At 44.6% G+C, this 20,850-nt stretch overlaps 2 protein-coding genes across 3 annotated transcripts in view; one reads left to right on the plus strand and one right to left on the minus strand.

Annotated features, from left to right (window-relative positions):
* Window positions 1–16,501, plus strand: LOC115200049 (carnitine O-acetyltransferase-like). Of its 2 annotated transcripts, none has more exons than XM_029762733.1 (14): window positions 1–161; window positions 11,221–11,499; window positions 11,688–11,806; window positions 12,698–12,751; window positions 12,848–13,013; window positions 13,180–13,354; window positions 13,574–13,752; window positions 13,905–14,005; window positions 14,348–14,467; window positions 14,559–14,681; window positions 14,788–14,923; window positions 15,023–15,085; window positions 15,183–15,320; window positions 15,475–16,501. In XM_029762733.1, the coding sequence occupies exons 1-14, from the start codon at window positions 135–137 to the stop codon at window positions 15,688–15,690; spliced, it is 1,896 nt and encodes a 631-aa protein (XP_029618593.1). In that variant the 5' UTR covers window positions 1–134; the 3' UTR covers window positions 15,691–16,501. The 2 variants fall into 2 exon arrangements, with proteins under 2 accessions (XP_029618593.1, XP_029618594.1); XM_029762734.1 differs by lacking the exon at window positions 1–161 and adding an exon at window positions 5,252–5,267.
* Window positions 16,499–20,850, minus strand: part of adamts13 (ADAM metallopeptidase with thrombospondin type 1 motif, 13) — a 13,398-nt gene continuing 9,046 nt past the window's right edge. Inside the window, exons 18-31 of the mRNA XM_029762732.1 lie at window positions 20,590–20,771; window positions 20,251–20,407; window positions 19,984–20,113; window positions 19,713–19,892; window positions 19,392–19,590; window positions 19,178–19,286; window positions 18,967–19,096; window positions 18,713–18,892; window positions 18,255–18,456; window positions 17,798–18,164; window positions 17,540–17,683; window positions 17,257–17,436; window positions 16,931–17,112; window positions 16,499–16,791 (exon numbers count right to left, since the gene is read on the minus strand). Of these exons, the coding sequence (XP_029618592.1) occupies window positions 16,636–16,791; window positions 16,931–17,112; window positions 17,257–17,436; window positions 17,540–17,683; window positions 17,798–18,164; window positions 18,255–18,456; window positions 18,713–18,892; window positions 18,967–19,096; window positions 19,178–19,286; window positions 19,392–19,590; window positions 19,713–19,892; window positions 19,984–20,113; window positions 20,251–20,407; window positions 20,590–20,771 (2,498 nt within the window). The 3' untranslated portion in view covers window positions 16,499–16,635. The remainder of the gene's footprint in view (window positions 16,792–16,930; window positions 17,113–17,256; window positions 17,437–17,539; window positions 17,684–17,797; window positions 18,165–18,254; window positions 18,457–18,712; window positions 18,893–18,966; window positions 19,097–19,177; window positions 19,287–19,391; window positions 19,591–19,712; window positions 19,893–19,983; window positions 20,114–20,250; window positions 20,408–20,589; window positions 20,772–20,850) is intronic.

Below are 20,850 nucleotides of genomic sequence, written 5' to 3' on the forward strand. Positions count from 1 at the left end.
AGATGTCCGACATTACTCAGTAACTTCTCAACTGGTGTAACTTTAGGCGTGGGCTATGTCCTTGACATGACAGCTCGAGGTGTTTCTTTACACTAACAACAACCAAAGCCTCGCGGGGTCATTTTTATTCAATTATGTTGGGTCTTCTTTTGAGAGTCGTGGTGAGTCAAACGTTTTTATAATTCATAAATGCGCAGTTGTGCACCCATAACTGAGGGCAGCGCGTTCACTATTACTGCTGTAAATGTATGTTTGTGGTGGGGGGGAAATAACGTTTCAAGGTTAATGGCTATATCAGATCAATACTGATAACAATTCGTTGAGGGACAGTGGGTTAAACTATTATGCAATATTTTAATATAGACTACAGCTTGCTTTTTATTTGTGTTTGCAGTGGTGGAAAAAGTACTCAACTGTCATACCTTGAGTAAAAGTAAAGATACCTTAATAGAAAATTACTGAAGTAAAAGTGAGTCAATTAGTATTAAGTAAAAGTCTTAGTGTCTGGTTTTAAATGTAGTTAAGTACAGTGGTGGAAAAAGTAGGCTACTTGTCATACTTGAGTAAAAGTAAATGCCATGAATCAAATTCCTTATATTTAGCAAACCAGATGCACGGTTTTATTTTTTTCTTATTTTTATTTACTGACAGCTAGGGGCACACTAAACACTCAGACATAATTTACAAATGTAGTATTTGTGTTTAGTGAGTCTGCCAGATCAGAGGCAGTAGCAATGACAACGGGTTATATTGATAGTCTAAGTACTCAATTGGACCATATTGCTGACCTTCCTGAGCATTAGAAATGTCAATGAGTACTTCTATGTGTCAGGGAAAATGTATGTGATTAAAGAATACATATTTTCTTAAGGAAATGTATTGGAGTAAAAAATTTAAAAAATGTAATTATTCAACAAAATTACAGACCCCCCCCCTCCAAGGAGTGTTCAAAACATTAGGAACACATTCCTACTATTGAGTTGCACCCCTTTTGCCCTCAGAACAGTCTCTGTTTGTTGGGATGCTGGCCCATGTTGGGGATGCTGGCCCATGTTGACTCCAATGCTTCCCACAGTTGTGTCAAGTTGGCTGGATGTCCCTTGGGAGGTGGGCCATTCTTGATACACACAGGAAACTGTTGAGCGTGAAAAACAGCAGCGTTGCAGTTCTTGACACACTCAAACTGGTGCACCTGGACCTACTACCATACCCCCATTCAAAGGCACTTAAATATTTGTACTTGTCCATTCACCCCCTAAATGGCACACATACACATTCCAGGCACGACGTCCGCTGAAGGCCCATTCTGCTAATCGCGACCTGCTAGCTACATAGAGCTACTTGGAACCCTACTAATTCCCCGACTGGTCTACCACCATCGTATCGACGCCACCGCACGAAGAAGCAAAAACAGACTTACCCCCATCGCGACGTCCCCCGGTCTGCTAACTGCTTGCTTGCTAACCCGGTCTGCTAATTGTTAGCTTGTTTAGCCCCGGCCTACTAACTGTTAGCTTGTTAGCATCGGCCTGCTAACTGTCTGAATTGCCGTCTCCCCAGTCAGCCCAACCAATCACTGGACCCATATGTTCACTTGGCTACGCATGCCTCTCTCTAATATCAATATGCCTCGTCCATTACTGTCCTGGTTAGTGATTACTGTCTTATTTCACTGTAGAGCCTCTAGCCCTGCACAATATGCCTTAATCAACCATGTTGTTGCACCTCCTACATATGCGATGACATCACCTGGTTTAAACGTCTCTAGAGACTATCTCTCTCATCATTACTCAATGCCTAGGTTTACCTCCAATGTACTCACATCCTACCTTACCTTTGTCTGTACACTATGCCTTGAATCTATGCTATCGTGCCCAGAAACCTGCTCCTTTTACTCTTTGTTCCGAATGTGCTAGACGGCCAGTTTGTATAGCCTTTAGCCATACCCTTATCCTACTTCTCCTCTGTTCCTCTGGTGATGTTGAGGGTAATCCAGGTCCTGCAGTGCCTAGCTCCACTCCCACTCCCCAGGTGCTCTCATTTGTTGACTTCTGTAACCGTAAAAGCCTTGGTTTCATGAATGTTAACATTAGAAGGCTACTCCTTAAGTTTGTTTTACTCACTGCTTTAACACACTCTGCCAACCCGGATGTCTTAGCCGTGTCTAAATCCTGGTTTAGGAAAACCACCAAAAACTCTGAAATCTCCATCGCTAACTATAACATTTTCCGCCAAGATAGAACTGCCAAAGCAGGCGGTGTTGCAATCTACTGCAAAGACAGCCTGCAGAGTTCTGTATTACTATCCAAGTCTGTACCAAAACAATTCGAGCTTCTACTTCTAAAAATTCACCTTTCCAGAAACAAGTCTCTCACTGTTGCCGCTTGCTATAGACCTCCCTCTGCCCCAGCTGTGCCCTCGATACCATATGTGAATTGATTGCCCCCCATCTATCTTCTGAGCTCGTGCTACTAGGTGACCTAAACTGGGACATGCTTAACACCCCGGCCATCCTACAATCTAAGCTTGATGCCCTCAATCTCACACAAATGATCAATGAACCTACCAGGTACAACCCCAAATCCGTAAACACGGGCACCCTCATAGATGTCATCCTAACTAACTCGCCCTCCAAATACACCTCTGCTGTTTTCAATCAAGATCTCAGCGATCACTGCCTCATTGCCTGCATCCGTAATGGGTCTGTGACCAAACGACCACCCCTCATCACTGTCAAACGCTCCCTAAAACACTTCTGCGAGCAGGCCTTTCTAATCGACCTGGCCGGGGTATCCTGGAATGACATTGACCTCATCCCGTCAGTAGATGATGCCTGGCTGTTCTTTAAAAGTGCCTTCCTCACCATCTTAAATAAGCATGCCCCATTAAAAAAATGTAGGACTAGGAATAGATATAGTCCTTGGTTCACTCCAGACCTGTCTGCCCTTGACCAGCACAAAAACATCCTGTTGCGTTCTGCATTAGCATCGAATAGCCCCCGTGATATACAACTTTTCAGGGAAGTTAGGAACAAATATACACAGGCAGTTAGGAAAGCTAAGGCTAGCTTTTTCAAACAGAAATTTGCATTCTGTAGTACTAACTCAAAACAGTTCTGGGACACTAAAGTCCATGGAGAATAAGAGCACCTCCTCCCAGCTGCTCACTGCGCTGAGGCTAGGAAACACTGTTACCACTGATAAATCCACTATAATTGAGAATTTCAATAAGCATTTCTCTACGGCTGACCATGCTTTCCACCTGGCTACCTTTACCCCAGTCAACTGCCCCCTCCACAGCAAGCTGCCAAAGCCCCCACCATTTCTCCTTCACCCAAATCCAGATAGCTGATGTTCTGAAAAATCTGGACCCCTACAAATCTGGACCCCTACAAATCAGCTGGGCTAGACAATCTGGACCCTCTCCTTCTAAAATGATCTGCCGAAATTGTTGCAACCCCTATTACTAGCCTGTTCAACCTCTTTCGTATCGTCTGAGATTCCCAAAGATTGGAAAGCTGCCGCGGTCATCCCCCTCTTCAAAGGGGGTGACACTCTAGACCCAAACTGCTACAGACCTATATCTATCCTACCCTGTCTTTCTAAGGTCTTCGAAAGCCAAGTTAACAAACAGATTACCGACCATTTCGAATCCCACCGTACCTTCTCCGCTATGCAATCTGGTTTGCGAGCTGGTCATGGGTGCACCTCAGCCACGCTCAAGGTCCTAAACGACATCATAACCGCCATCGATAAGAGACATTACTGTGCAGCCGTATTCATCGACCTGGCCAAGGCTTTTGACTCTGTCAATCACTACATTCTTATTGGCAGACTCGACAGCCTTGGTTTCTCAAATAATTGCCTCACCTGGTTCACCAACTACTTCTCTGATAGAGTTCAGTGTGTCAAATCGGAGGGCCTGTTGTCCGGATCTCTGGCAGTCTCTTTGGGGGTGCCACAGGGTTCAATTCTCGGACCGACTCTCTTCTCTGTGTACATCAATGATGTTGCTCTTGCTGCTGGTGATTCTCTGATCCACCTCTACGCAGACGACACCATTCTGTATACTTCTGGCCCCTCTTTGGACACTGTGTTAACAAACCTCCAGACGAGCTTCAATGCCATACAACTCTCCTTCCGTGGCTTCCAACTGCTCTTAAACGCAAGTAAAACTAAATGCATGCTATTCAATCGATCACTGCACGCATCTGCTCGCCCGTCCAGCATCACTACTCTGGACGGCTCTGACTTAGAATACGTGGACAACTAAAAATACCTAGGTGTCTGGTTAGACTGTAAACTCCTTCCAGACTCACATTAAGCATCTCTAATCCAAAATGAAATCTAGAATCGGCTTTCTATATCGCAACAAAGCATCCTTCACTCATGCTGCCAAACATACCCTCGTAAAACTGACCATCCTTCCGATCCTCGACTTCGGTGATGTCATCTATGAAATAGCCTCAAACTATCTACTCAACAAATTGGATGCAGTCTATCACAGTGCCATCCGTTTTGTCACCAAAGCCCTATACACTACCTACCATTGCGACCTGTACGCTCTCGTTGCTTGGCCCTCGCTTCATACTCGTCGCCAAACCCACTGGCTACAGGTTATCTACGAGTCTCTGCTAGGTAAAGCCCTGCCTTATCTCAGCTCACTGGTCACCATAGCAGCACCCACTCGTAGCACGCGCTCCAGCAGGTATATCTCACTGGTCACCCCCAAAGCCAATTCCTCCTTTGGTCGTCTTTCCTTCCAGTTCTCTGCTGCCAATGACTGGAACGAACTGCAAAAATCTCTGAAGCTGGAGACTCATATCTCCTTCACTAGCTTTAAGCACCAGCTGTCAGAGTAGCTCATAGATTACTGCACCTGTACATAGATGGGCTGTTTGCAGATGAGCTATCTACCTACCTCATCCCCATACTGTATTTATTTATTTATCTTGCTCCTTTGCACCCCAGTATCCCTACTTGCACGTTCATCTTCTGCACATCTACCATTCCAGTGTTTAATTGCTTTTATTGTAATTACTTCGCCACCATGGCCTATTTATTGTCTTAACTCCCTTATCTTACCTCGTTTGCACTCTCTGTATATAGACTTTTTGTTTTCTTTTGTTCTACTGTATTATTGACTATGTTTTGTTTATTCCATGTGTAACTCCATTTTGTATGTGTCAAATTGCTATGCTTTATCTTGGCCAGGTCGCAGTTGCAAATGAGAACTTGTTCTCAACTAGCCTACCTGGTTAAATAAAGGTGAGATAAAATGTCTCAATTGACTCAAGGCTTAAAAATCCTTCTTTAACCTGTCTCCTCACCTTTATCTATACTGATTTGAAGTCATTTAAACAGGTGACATCAATAAGGGATCATAACTTTCACCAGGATTCACCTGGTCAGTTTTGTACGCTCAGTATATATTCTAACCTGAAGAAGCTGTCAGGAAACTTGACAGCCAAGCACAGTCCAAACAAGTAGTGTAACAACATACTAAACTTGACCGAGTTGCTTGGTCTCAAGTTTCTTAGTCATAACATTTGCTCATACATTGCTCTAATGATCTATTGTTTGCTTTGGTTTTTGGATTCATACAGAATTATACTGATCACACCTGTTTAAATTGAAACCAACGTAAATGCATGTTAATCACTTTGTTTAACCTTAATATGGTGTCTGCTTTATTATGTTCTGGTTTCCGTTGCAACGGCCTAGACCCTTTGGGCTCTATTTTCAGCTGGCGTCAACAAGCCAGCGCAATTGCAAATGCCATATGGCATCCCAAGCCGCGTCCTAAGAGCATGCACAGGCCAGCTGACTGGAGTGTTTACGGACATAATCAATCTTTCACTATCCCAGTCTGTTGTCCCCACTTGCTTCAAAATGTGCACCATTGTTCCTGTACCCAAGAAAGGGAAGGTAACTGAACTAAATGACTATCACTCCGTAGCAATCACTTCTGTAATCATGAAGTGCTTTGAGAGGCTAGTTCAGAACCATATCACCTCCAACTTACCCGACACCCTAGACCCGCTACAATTTGCATACGGCTCCAACAGGTTCACGGACGACGCAATTGCCATTGCACTGCACACTTCCCTATCCCACATGGACAAGAGGAGGACTACTAACGGAGGGCTGAGCATGCCCCCATCCACATCTACAGGGCTTTAGTGGAGCGGGTCGAGAGCAAGTTCCTCTGTGTCCACATCACTAAGAAATTATCATGGTCCACACACAACAACACAGTCATGAAGAAGGCACGGCAATGCCTCTTCCCCCTCAGGAAACCGAAAAGATTCGGCATGGGACCTTAGATCGTCAAGCCTCACCGCTCGGTATGGGATCCGACCTCAAGGCACTACAGAGCTCAGTACATCACTGGGGTTGGGCCGAACTTCATTGGCATCCAGGATCTCTATACCAAGCGGTTTCAGAGGAACATACTATTTATATATGTACTGCTGTACTACATTTTGAAAATGATTTTAGACTTTTTGATTGTGTGTTTGTTTGACATTTACTGCTGTGATTGATAGGAACTTGGAACATAAGCATGTCGCTGCACCCGCCATAACACCTGCTAAACGTGTACGCAACCAAGATTTTATTTGGTTAAAAATGTTGATCCGTTTTAAGCTCTTCTATTTTCAAACCCTAGCGCCAGGATTTGTAATTTATCTGTCTTATGTGAGCTCACTCGCTCTGAGGTGGGAGGGGTGGCAATTGTGAGAGAAAGAGTTGTGCCCTTAAAAACGTGCGCCAAAGTGCCAATTTCAGTATGCACTGGTGGGGATATTTAAGACCAACCAAAAGTTGGTCTTAGCGGTAACTCAGTTGGTTATGGCATGGATTTTGACATCGGAAGCGCAGCCTATCCACCCGTGACACACAGTACCCATATGCACATGGAATTAGAGATGCACTACATGACCATAAGTATGTGCACACCTGCTCGTTGAACATATCATTTCAAAATCATGGGCATTAATATGGATTTGGTCCCCCCTTTGCTGCTGTAACGGCCTACACTCTTCTAGGAAGGCTTTTCACTAGATGTTGCAACATTGCTGCGGGGACTTGCTTCCGTTCAGCCACAAGAGCATTAGTGAGGTCTGCACTGATGTTGGGCAATTAGGCCTGTCTCGCTGTTGGCGTTCCAATTCATCCCAAAGGTGTTCGATGGGGTTGAGGTCAGGGCTCTGTGCAGGCCAGTCAAGTTCTTCCACACTGATCTCGACAAACCATTTCTGTATGGACCTCGCTTTGTGCAAAGGGGCATTGTCATGTTGAAACAGGAAAGGGCCTTCCCCAAACTGTTGCCACAAAGTTGGAAGCACAGAATCGTCTAGAATATCATTGTATGCTGTAGCGTTAAGATTTCCCTTCACTGGAACTAAGGGTCCTGGCCCGAACCATGAAAAACAGCCACAGACCATTATTCCTCCTCCACCCAACTTTACAGTTGGCGCTATGCATTGGGGCAGGTAGCATTCTCCTGTCATCTGCCAAACTCAGATTAGTCCGTCAGACTTCCAGATGGTGAAGTGTGATTCATCACTCCAGAGAACGTGTTTCCACTGCTCCAGATTTGCGCATGTTGATCTTAGGCTTGTGTGCAGCTTCTCTGCAATGGAAACCAATTGCATGAAGCTCCTGACGAACAGTTCTTGTATGGATGTTGCTTCCAGAAGTTGTTTAACTCGGTAGTGAGTGTTGTAACAGAGGACAGACGATTTTCAGCACTCGGCGGTCTCGTTCTGTGAGCTTGTGTGGCCTACCACTTTGTGGCTGAGCAGTTGTTGCTCCTAGACGTTTCCACTTCACAATAACAGCACTTACAGTTGACCGGGGTAGCATTAGCAGGGCAGAAATTTTACAAACTGACTTGTTGGAAAGGTGGCACCCTATAACGGTGCCATGTTGAAAGTCACTGCGCTCTTCAGTACGGCCATTCTACTGCCAATGTTGATCTATGGAGATTGCATAGCTGTGTGCTTGATTTTTATACACCTGTCAGCAACGGGAGTGGCTGAAATAGCCAAATCCACTCATTTGAAGGGGTATCCACATATACTTGTATATAGTTTGTGCTTTTTGTGGCCGTCAACCTTGTATTAAAAAAACAAAGCATAGCCTCCTCTCCTCTTATTGAAGGCAGTTTTTTTTGTCATGCCCAATGCATTCGCCAAGTAGTCAAGACTATTGATAAAGGGTTTGGCTTGTGAGGCCGCTTTGAAATATACATTTGTCACCAAAGCTTTATTAAAAGATCAAGTTTGGCAGCAGCGAACAGTGAGAGGACATCCCGGCTATTATATTATTTTAGCCAGCTCCTGGTATTATTTTGGATGTGCGTAAAATCCCCTCCATGTAGGCTATATGCCCATCATTGAATGAGAGATGAGATAATCCAGTGACAGTCCTATTTCAAAACATGTACCTTATTTGTCTGTAACAAACCCTTAGTAGGATACCCTTACCCTGCTATTACGAAAGCTGGTTCTACAGCAATGGATCTGGTGTTATTCTTATGCTGGCCATACATTAGCCTGCAAGTAGCCTATCCATAAAGGGTTTCTAAATGGTCTACTCTTGAGGCTTTTGCCGACATACTTTTGCATTATTCACAATTCACATAGATCTACCTGCTGTGCATACTCCATTCGGCTTGTATCCATCCCCACTTCCAAAGAGCGCTTCTTGTCCGGTTACCAAAGATGCGCTCCTCCAAACAGGCCTAGGCTATATCTTGCTTATTTAGAACGTGCCTCACACATACGGTACAATTTACGGGAACTTTGTCCTTTTAGTTTGAGGAGAAGTGCGATTCGTAAAGGCCTATACTCGTTGAAGCCAATTACAACAATGTTGACTATCAGCACTCTAAACATATTGAGAAAACCAAGGTTATTATAGCAATTTATGTGTTGTAGGCCTGTAGTTTGCCAAAAAACAATAACTTTTTGCCACTGGGGGACAGTAATACATAAGTTCATGGGCCAGAACCGTAGACTTGGATAGACCTAGCATCTCTGTATCTGTATCATGATGGCGTCTGTGAGAGCATGGGCAGCACCATTGAGGCCATCATCTTGAGATGGTCAATGTTCTTCTTCTCAAGTAAAATTCATTGGCTGATCCCTCCTGATGACACAGCTGTCACGACTCCAACCGGGTCATCAGGAAGGATCAGTCAAGGAAGTTGGAAGTCCCACCCAGTTGACTAAATCAAAATGGTGAAAGTCCTGAATGGAGCTGCCCATGCTAACACAGGCTTTTGGCCACTACAGGACTCCATACAACTTTATGGCCAGGACATAAATAATAAATCAATCGATTTAAAGAATAAGCGCCTAGACTGGTGCAATAAATATAGTGGAAGGAAACTCTCTTGCCTATGTTTACACCAATCCAAAGCTTTGTTCTAACATCTACTTCGTTAAAAATCAAGTACTTTTACCTTTATCTGACAGAAAGAGAGAGGAAAAAACAACAAATGAAGTCATGGCCCATTTGACATGTTACGTTTATGTAATATTAAACATGTATCACTGACTAACCCCTTTAAAAAGGGTTCATAAAAACAGCTGCAACAACAGCAAAAACATAAGCAATACAATATTTCTTCACAAAACTATCAGTTCACAGAACTGTGTGTGTGTGTGTGTGTGTGTGTGTGTGTGTTTTTCTCTTCAACCAAACAAGATTTTCTGGCTTCTCTTCAAGAAGACACTGCGTTTCAGAGAGGTGGTCATTCAGTTTCTCAAGCCTGATGACAGTTGTCCACAGACAGATAATATTCTCTCCACAAACACTTAGGATGCAGTGGCAGAAACCAGATTCAGTGCCACAGGGCACAGTTTGCCTGGCAGAATTTGAGGTGACTCTGTAAACATGCCCCCCTTTACATCTTCCAGGTATTTCCGCAGCTTACATGGGACACTTAATGCCCTGCCAGGTTGACCCTCCGGCTGGACAGTGACCTCAGACACAATCTTCGATGCGAGGAAGCTATATTTCTGAAGCACAGTGGTAGAGATACTATCTGGATTAATCGTGCTGGCATCTTCCTGGGGTCCTGCTCCATGGCTGTACTCGCAGATTTTCTGAAGTTCAAAATCATCTGCTTCCCTAATCAGGGGCTCCATCTCTGTTGAGCGATGTGCCAGAGACACACTTGGGTCCATCAGGCAAGCTGCTGCAGGGGTTGGATCAAAGTTGGCTGTCAGTGGATTCAATAAGCATGTGAAGTGCTCACACAGTGACTTCAGGAGGACCTGTGCCAACTGTTTTGCAACAGTAGTTGACAGCAAGTGTGCCTCAAGGTTGAGAAGGCACACCACCACATCAGACAGCGACTGGCTGTCAGTTTGAAGTTGGTCAGTGTGGATTGAGAATGGCTCCAGCCTTCTTCACAAGCTGCTATAGCTTGGCCCAGTCACTGGTCAGCAAGTTGGTCGATGTGGATTGCGAACAGCTCCAGCAACTTCACAAGCTGTTCTAGCTTGGCCCAGTTACGCTCCATGCTCGCCCTTGGATTCTTCCATGTGAGCTAGTGATAGTGATGCACAAGCTAGGCCTATTTCAAACATTGGCATCTACTGGCAGCATTTACCCACCAGATTCAGAAGCTTGAAAACCCCATTAGAAAATAAGCTTAAAAACCCCATTAGATTTCTGTAAAAAAGGTATGATGGTTTTTATTTTATTTTAATTAGTTTTGCAGTCAAATATAATCATTTTAGCTTTTCAAATGTTTTAATTTTAAAAAATTATTTCATTTTACTAAATTGTTTTTCCAGTGTTAGTTTTTATTTTAGTTTCAGTATTCGTTTACTATAATAACCTTGGAGCAAAAACATGTTTTTCTTTTTTTTTTACTGTTACTGTCACAACTCCGGACCTATAGCACTACCCCCAGCACTTAGATTTACCACTGCGTTAGAGGGCTCTATTTTAACAAACCTAGAGTATGTATCATGGTGTTGACAGTTGCTAGCCAGTAGGCCTACCAATCAGCTCTGTGGTGTTCACCTAACATTGCTGATAGATTTTATATGCTAATGAAATTATCAACTTAATATTTCAGGAACTTAAACTAAATATCAACCTAGATACTGTACAGTATGTGTGGTATTTCAGTATGTCATATTAAATGCAAAACACATTCTTTATTAGAAATGCAATGACACAGAATGCATTTTTTCAGCTAAGGCCGGGCTTGGTGAAGCCATGTCGCCTGGTCAAGCCGATGTCAGTGACCATCCTCCCAGAGAGGTCCTCGCATCACCAGGACAATTTGCCCAAGCTGCCCGTGCCTCCACTAAGGCAGACATTTGAGCGCTACCTGTTGATGCTGGAGCCCCTGCTCAGTGAGGAGGAGATGGATCACACACGCAAGCTGGTCAAGGAGTTCCTCATTCCTGAGGGAGTGGGAGACAGGTTGCAGAGGAGCCTGGAGCGCAGAGCTAGCAACAAAGAAAACTGGGTGGGTACTGTCATAGAACAGAACTGGTCTCATAGAGCAGAGATGGGTACTTAGTAGGGCAGAGCACTGGGTTGATCTGGGTTGATTGGCAGGAACAGATACCTGTATTATATCCTTTATTCACCTACAGTATATGTCATGTTGATGGTCTATAGCATTATCATGGCTGTTTGTGGATGTTTATGCAGCTCACAGAGTGGTGGATGCAGTCAGCCTATCTGGATTCCCGGATGCCTGTGGCAGTCTATTCCAGCCCTGGGGTGGTCCTGCCCCGCATGACCTTCCAAGATCGCCAAGGACAAATGAGGTGAGCAACAAGGAACCATGCGTGTCTGAGACCACTGTACCAGCCATTGCTACGAGATTATACAGTAGATACCCACCCTCCCTCCAGCACTAAAACATTTTAGGGCTGTCTATACCGATCAGTGAAAAGGACATTTTATAGGCTTACTGCTTAGTAGAAAAGTTCGTAGAAAGTGATTGACTTCAGTGTTGTAATCCGCCATAGCTCTGTTGAACTTGAGAATAAGCTTGAGATTCAGTTGACCTTTAGACAGACTCCCCTTTCATGCTGGCTATTTTAAGCACATTGGCTGCTCATAGCATTGCTCAGCTTTTTTGGACCGCGGTGACCCACGTACGCAATCAACATTGCAGACAGTGCCAAACACATGAAATAGAAGATGACACTAGAGCAGACTTCCATGTTCATATGAAAAGTCAATGATTCAACAATATACTGTACCGTAATGTACACCATCTTATTCGCTAGACTAGAGTGACACAGACAGAGATATAGAATCAAAATGGACAGATATCATGGTTCTGAGTTGGACATGCTAAGCAAGTCTGGTTGGAGATATGAGGACATGGAAAACAATGGTGTACTAAAGTGTATTGGAGTTAATTATGTGAATAGAACATGAGATGCTGGAGAGGTAAAAGGCTGAATCTCAAGTTGGATGAGGAAATACCATATAAGGTATCATACTTAATTAATCAATAGGGCGACAGGTAGCCTAGCGGTTAAGAGCATTGGGCCAGTAAGCGAAAGGTTGCTGGTTTGAATCCCTGAGCCGACTAGTTGAAAAATCTGACGATGTGCCCTTGAGCAAGGCACGTAACCCTAATTGCTCCTGTAAATCACTCTGGATAAGCGTGTCTACTAAAATGTAAATCAATGTTTTCTGCTCAGGTTTGCTGCTAAATTGATTTCAGGAGTTTTGGACTTCAAACAAATGATTGACAAGTGAGTAATATTGATATAGAAAATATTATCTATCCTAATGATATACATCTAATATATATTTGTCACCCAAGTTGACTCTCTAACTCTGTGTCACAGTGAGACCCTACCTATTGAGTATTTGGGTGGGAAGCCTCTGTGTATGGACCAGTACTACCAGATCCTGTCCTCCTGTCGTATCCCTGGACCAAAGAGAGACACTGTGGTCAACCATGCTATCGGGAAAGTGGCCCCTACTCACATCACTGTGGTCCATAACTTCCAGGTACACTAGGGTGTGCTATTGCTTTGCTTTTCTCTCTTTGATGCTGCTTTATGTTGCTACAACACAAGAGAGGAAATCAGTAACATTGTTGCATTGTTAGTTTATTGTCTGTAACCCACTTAACCAGAAGCTCAAATGCTGATGGACCTTCTCCCTCTGTCCTTAGTTCTTTGTCCTGGATGTGTATAACAGTGATGGCTCCCCACTGACGGTGGACCAGATTTACATGCAACTGGAGAAAATCTGGAACTCGTCCCTGCAGAGCAACAAGGAGCCTATCGGCATCCTGACTTCCCAGCACCGCAACACCTGGGGCAAGGCCTACAACAACCTCATCAAGGGTGAGGCCAGGGAGAGCCTTGAATGCTAGAGAAGGGTCTTTGGAGCGCATGGAGTGACCCACCAAATAAACAAAACCCCAGTCATAACCCAGTCTTGAGCCATAACGTAAGAGTGACTGGATGCAACCTATCCCTTTGCACACACTGTTTTAGACATATTGGTCGATGCTTTTCCTCAAGGTCCTCGTAGCTCGCTCATTGTATCGTTTTCTTCCTTAGACAAGACAAACAAGGAGTCTGTCCGTGCTATCCAGAAGAGCATATTCACGGTGTGTCTAGACGCCCCCATGCCACAGATGTCTGAGCAGCGCTACCAGAGCCGCGTTGCTGCCCAGATGCTGCATGGTGGAGGGAGTCGCTGGAACAGCGGCAACCGCTGGTTTGATAAGACGTTACAGGTGAGCTCCGAGACTAAAGCTGTAGAACAAAGGTTGTATCCTCACCGATACATGTTCATATTTTTATTCACAAGAGTCTCTTGCATTATTCTACTGTATTCATAAATGTATTTTAAGTCTTATTATTATAACGTGTATTATTTCATCCCCAGTTTATTGTGGGTGAAGATGGTACCTGTGGTCTGGTGTATGAGCATGCCCCAGCTGAAGGCCCACCCATTGTGTTCCTAGTGGACTATTTGGTTGAGTACATGTAAGGCATAACAAAATATGTTTATTTCATTCATTCATTAATGGTACACAGCACTACCAAGGTCATTGTGTACTACAGATAAAAAGGTCGGCACAGGTTGCTGGTTGCTATGGTTGCAATGGCCATTTTTCCAACCAGAGCAGGTGCATTATGCCTGAGTGTAGCAAGCATTTTGAAGATTCTCTATTTGTCATGTTTAGATAGTGCCTGATCCATTTGAAAATGATTTTTACTACCATTTGAAGCCCACTGATCATGGCCAAGCTGGAATCATGATCCTGGCCTGCTACTGAATGCGACTCTGCCTCTCTTGAAGTATAATGTTTTGTGATGTTTAAACAGGGGAAGGATGGAGGTAGTACGCGCTCCCATGATCCCTCTGCCCATGCCTCCCAAACTGCGTTTCAATATCACACCTGAGGTCAAGAAGGATATTGAGTCGGCCAAACAGAATATGAACATGCAAGTAGAGTCTGTTTGTGTTCCTAGCAGTTTCCATTCAAACATATCTTTGAAGCGTTTCTCACTCTTTGGCTACTCTTTCATTCACCAGAATGTCACATGATTTGGATGTGAACGTGGTCTACTTTGCTGACTATGGGAGAAATGTTCCAAAGGCTCACAAGATGAGTCCAGATGCCTTTATACAAATGGCTCTACAGCTTGCCTACTTCAGGTGGGTTTCATGAACAAAACAGTCAACATCTGAAACAGCAGTCGGGTTACCTTAACCTATCACTTTGAGACATATTGATGAGACATATTGCTCTTTCATGTTTCAGAATGTATCAGATGTGCTGTTCCACTTATGAGAGTGCGTCCCTGCGTATGTTTGCACTTGGTCGAACAGACACAATCCGCTCCTGCTCCAATGAGTCTCTCAAGTTTGTCCAGGCAATGGAGGACCTAGCTAAACCGGTAGGTCAACTCTGAAACCTGAACGTTGACACTAAATAAACAATAAACCCTGACTGTCACTCTACTGTAATGATGTCTGTTTATCCCATATGTTGACAGAACACAGAGAAGGTTTCTCTATTGGACAAGGCATGCCAAGCCCACGTAGAATACACACGCATGGTGAGGACTTGATGGAAATGAACATTTACTGTATTAATCCATGCTTGTCCCCACTCACTGCAATGTACATTTATATTGTGTATGTCAAAATGAGCAGGCAATTCATGGCCAGGCCATAGACAGACATCTCCTTGGCCTGAAGCTTCAGGCGATTGAAGAACTGACGTCCATGCCAGAGATATTCATGGACACAGCCTATGCTGTGGCTGAGCATCCCAATCTCTCCACCAGCCAGGTATGAAGGCTGTTTATGTGTTCTATTTAGCATCCCAAAATACAACATATATAACAGGACAAATTGTAAACAGTGGTTTGGTAATAATTTGTTTATTAGGTTTGGCCCACATTTGTACAGCTAAAGGTAATGTTTCACTGTCGCTCTTCTCCAGGCTGGTGCCAAGACAGACTGTGTGATGTGCTTCGGTCCACTGGTGCCAGATGGCTACGGAGTGTGTTACAACCCCATGGCAGACCACATCAACATTGCCATTACAGCCTTCAACAGCTGTGAAGAGACACATGCTGCCAACTTTGGCCGGGCTATGAAGAAGGCTCTGAGAGACATGAGGTCTCTGCTGGAGGAGACAGCTAAGGCCAAGCAATGAGTCCCCACGGGACATGGCGGCTCTTTATGGCTGTGTGGAACTGAACCTGTGCTGGAGGTAGTGGGGGAAACTGAAGCCACCCGGGTATATCTAGTGCTGTAACATGGAGAGAAGAGAAGCACTTTGCAATGCGTTAGGTGGGCCTTGGGAAGATTTTGGGCCCTTCAGGTAGACGTGATGGAGGGAAAATCCTGTAGGAGAGACAGTCCTGTAATAAGCAAAATAATATCAAGACTGTAAAGCGAGTATGATTGATGGAAAGTTATACATTTCATGTTGAATGAAATCCTTTTCCAAATAGAAAGCGCCATATGTCAAAGAAAGATCCACACCAGATCATGGCAGTGACTATACTCTATTACAGGTGAACTATCTTAATTTGACCAGTTTCTCACAGCAGGACAATAATCCTGCAGCAACAGGAAATGTGAATTATTATGTGTGTTATTTATTGGACATTTTTGTAGGGATTGATGAATTATTTTGTTGAATAAATCAAGTCTGACATTTTTAAAGTGGAAATTGAGAACTTTAGAAAATGTTCTGCGACAACAGAGTGATTGAATTAAGAGATTACATCTGTCTGTTTTAGTTATATTTAAAAGTCATGCAGTATGTTGGCGCTGTCTTAACATTTATTTTTGTGGGATTCTATAGATGTGTTTACTTACAAATTTGTTATTTCATATTCATAAAATACGTTTTTTAAGTTCTGAAAATATGTGCCATACTAATGAGTTGCTGAGTGGTTCTGCTGTGATTTACTTTGGTAAATGTTTTCTATACAACAAAAAAATAACAAACAAAATAAGACGGACTGCTGTCATTTATTTTAATGTTCCAAAATTCTGACAATACTGATTAAACTAAGGACAAATTGTTCTCCAGTAACAGCCTAAATTCCTGTCTTGTTAAATACTGTATAATAGAAATGCGAGCCACGGATCAAGGCTCCACGAATGAGTATTCAGCTCGGAAGCTCCCGTTGCTATGCAGGTACTCGCCATGAAATTCTATCTCTGCCATGTTTCCAGCTGATCGCCAGTCAAAAAGCTGTTGGCCCTTGAACACGTTGGTCTTCAAGACGTCTACATCTCGTATCTAATGGAGATGGTATTAGAGGCATAATGTTATCTACAATGGCATACATGTCAAGATTCATGGTTAAATGTATACTCAACTAGTTTGCATTGATGAATATACTGAAAAGCAAGGGAGAACAATCTCCCTCCTCCCTGACCATAATGAAGGTGGACTGGGCTGCTGTGCTGTTGACCACAGGGCCCATGCTCAGAGCCCGGATCCTAATCTTCACTGAGGGTGGGGCGTTGATGAGGACTCGACAGGTGTGACTGCCCAACGCTGAGGTCATCGTTGGATTCTCAATGAACCCGCTGGGAGCAAACAGCTGGACATCACAGTCTGTAGGAGCAACAGTAAGAAGCATGTGGGTTTGTATTCAATTAACCAAATAATATGTCCTTCTAAAAATCTATTGTTCCAGCTCTGTAACACCATGCCACTCTGCCTTCTGTTCCAGCCAATACAGTAGCAGCTCAGTGTTACCCTGGTGGTGACTCTTCTTGTTGTTCTTCTGACTGCTGTAAGTGAGCAGCACTCCGTTTCCGGGGGACAAGAGATGCTGGCGTACCAGCAGGACGTTGGTCCTGGAGGTCAGTTCAGTGTCCTCAAGCTGGTCACACTTCCTGACCAGTACCAGCCTGTCATAGAATGCCACATACTCCCCTAAGCACGCACACACACACACACACACATACACACAGGGTTATTGTTGTCCATTTCGGTTGCCATAGATAGACAGTACAAAGGGTATTATAGCATTTCTCACTTTTCTTGCAGCTTAGGGAGCTGGACTCTACTTTCAAGTGGATGACCTCATCCAGGGGCCGACCTATTGACAGGATGCAGCGACCTGTCTCATGTCTCAAGTCCACTGTGCCTGACTCCTCCAGCAGAATCTGCCCACACAGACCTAGATGGCGACACACAGTAGATAACTATTACGTTAGCTGATGGAGCTCTCTCAATGCTTGGTCTATGCCTTTTCTGATGAGCGCTAAAGAAGCAGAGAGTTCTGCCACCTTACTGGTTTTAGGTGTCACAGTGGGCATGGCGGTGGTGGTCTGTGGTGTGGTCAGTTCTGTTGCAGTCAGGGTTGTCTGGGTCAGGCTGAGAGTAGGAGACACGAGTGGCTCTTCATCCGTGGGAGTGACTTCCATGCCCTGGGGACTGGGTAACTGGTCCCTGGTCTCTAGTGAGGGGGCGTTGGTGGTGTGTGTGTGGGTGAGGGGACTAGTCTTCTGTAAGACCCTGCAGTCGTCCATCTGGCAGCCCCGGATGGTGATGGGCTTGGGCATGTGCATGCAGAGCAGTGGGCTGAGGGGCTCAGGCTTAGTGGGTCCCATGCAGGACACTGCTCTAGACTGGATCCCATACCCACACGGCACTGAACACTGAGAGACAACAGAAAAGTTAGTCAACAGTACATCTACATAATTTATAAATCACTCATGTATGAAAACACCACTGACCACTGTACCTACCTGATTCCAGTCTTTCACGTCCCATCTGAAGGTGCACACCTGCACCAGACAGGGTACTGTGGTAGCAGGTTTAATGGCTGCATGGCACCTCTCCTCAGACACCTCCCTGTCCCCATGGATATACTCAACACAGGAGACATGCCTCCTGGCTACCCCCAGATCACAAGACGTAGAACAGGCCCCCGTTCTCAGCACTCTCCACCTGGACAGTTATCTCAAGTTCAAGTTTATTTACACCCAGCAATACATACAGAAATCTCTATATGGCACTGTCTGTTGACACTCACATTCAAGACAAACTGAAATCCATGGGTGGTGAATTCCACATTTAGATTCTCTTTTTTACCCTGGTCTTCCAGCCAGTGTTCAGTGTCTGTGTTTACCGTTTACCTGGCTGGGCAGGTGTTGGAGTTGCATGGTTTACCTGACTGGGCAGCTGTTGGAGATGCATGGTTTACCTGGCTGGACAGCTGTTGGAGTTGCATGTGACCACTGCTATGGGTTTGGTCATGTTACTGCACTCTGTATTGTTCACAACCACCTCCTCATCTCCCTCGGTCTCCTGGGAGCAGTATAGCACCCTATGGGCCACGCCTCCTCCACACGACATACTGCACACTCCCTGCTTGTAGCGCCACCTGCATGGGAAACACACTGCTGTTACCCTGCTATGACAGAGCTGTCATTCTTGTACTTGAAAGGATGAACTCACATGGGAGGGCAAGGGGAAGGGTTGCAGGACTCTGTGTGAGGCTCTGGTTTGCTGGAGGCATCACAGTAGACCTCAGGCACTGCTAGCCTGGTCTGGTGGTCCAGACATGAAAACCACACCTGCAGGGTACCTACACATGTATAAGGCTTGTGTTGACCAAGGTACCACACTGTCTTTGTAAAAATGGAAGGGATTAATAGGTCTAATTTACCATTTCCGCAGGTCTTTGAGCATTGGCCTATCACAGGGCTCCAAACATACACTGTTAGGTACCTGGAGCGGTACCTTAAACCAGGGGATTTGTTAAGTGTTGGTTGATCCTGGTAAAGACAAATTAATGGATGTCAAACTTCCATCTTCTCCAGTATGATGTCTTAGAATTCGGTGTGCACATTTATGAGATGTATTATAGATCTCTGCTGTACCTGTCCCTTAGACTCCCAGCCAATTGGGCAGACATCGATCACACAAGACACTAAGACAGGTGGTTTGAAGAGCCCTGAACACAAGCTATGGTCCACCTCAACATCATGACCACCTTCGTACCGCACACATGTCACAATGCGTTTAGCCGCGCCGGGCCCACACACCGCTGAACACTCCCCGGCTTCTGACGCATTCCACCTGTCACACACATCCACCATTTTTTTTTATGTCAATACTGTACTGGGCCATTAACCTACATGGTGCAACTTGGACCTTGTTTGCTTCATGTACATATTGTATTTGATCATAAATATGTATACCTTGCAGGGCAGGGTTGAAAGTTGCATGTATCCACTGATTGTGTGGCAGAGGGTTGTGGACATTCAGAAACTGCCACCTGTAGGACATCTGCTCCTTGCCTTTGAACACATCTCACAGGGCGTACTTTCTCTCCACCACCACACAAGGCACTGCAGGGCCCAAACTCTCCCATCTCCCAGCTGGAGAACACAACACAGGACATTGGTCAATCAGTTTGATGAAAGTTTAAGCGTTCTAGGTGTGACAGTGTGCAGTGAATGTAGAGTGGACCTGGGGGGACAGGCTGGGAGGTGACAGGTTGTCTGCTGAAGCAGGAGAAGGGGAGCTGAATCACAGTAGACCTCCTCCAGATGCTCCTTGGTGTCTTCATCCATACAGATATACATAGATTTCTGTATGCCTACAAGAAAAAGAGAGAACAGTGGCTCTATAAGAACAGTGACATTTGGAAAGCCCTAAAGTACTACCACAACAAACTAAATATATTTATTCAACAATCATTTGTAAAAATGATAAAAAATTCAAAGTGACTCTTACCAGAGCCACAGGTGACAGAGCAGGATGTTGTAACAACAGTCCACTTGCCCCTGGGTATCTCTTTTATAAAAGCATTATTACTAATGGGAGTATAAAAGTGGTAGGTGATGTTTGGATTGGTTTGTTCTCCATATTCTTTTCCATATTTCCGATAGACCTGTAGGAGCAAAAAACAAATGTCATTATTCCTTTCTATTTTGAGGAGTCAGCAAAGTTCTATATGTGTGTGTACATAGTGAATGGAGATACTGTTCCTCTTCTATATGTGTCTCACAGTTATCCCCTCTGATATATGGAGGGTCTGTTGCCATATCTAGGAATGTCTCTCTCCATGCTGACCTGTATGTGTGTCTCCTCTGTAACAGTTCCAGGCAGCAGCAGCTCCTCCATGAGAGGCAGGAGGTCAGGGGTCAGGTACAGACGATAAACCAGACGACCGTCCTCCAGAGGAGAGGGGTGAGTGATGTTTAACGCAATGCTGCCACTCCCAGACACAACATACTGATTCCCAATCAACACCGCTATGGGTAAAAACACCAGACACCTTGCTTATTGTCCTTTATATTATTTGGGGTTTCTTTTCAAACCACCCAAGGTCAC

This window comes from Salmo trutta, chromosome 9 (assembly GCF_901001165.1).
Source record: "Salmo trutta chromosome 9, fSalTru1.1, whole genome shotgun sequence".
Taxonomy (NCBI): Eukaryota; Metazoa; Chordata; class Actinopteri; order Salmoniformes; family Salmonidae; genus Salmo; species Salmo trutta.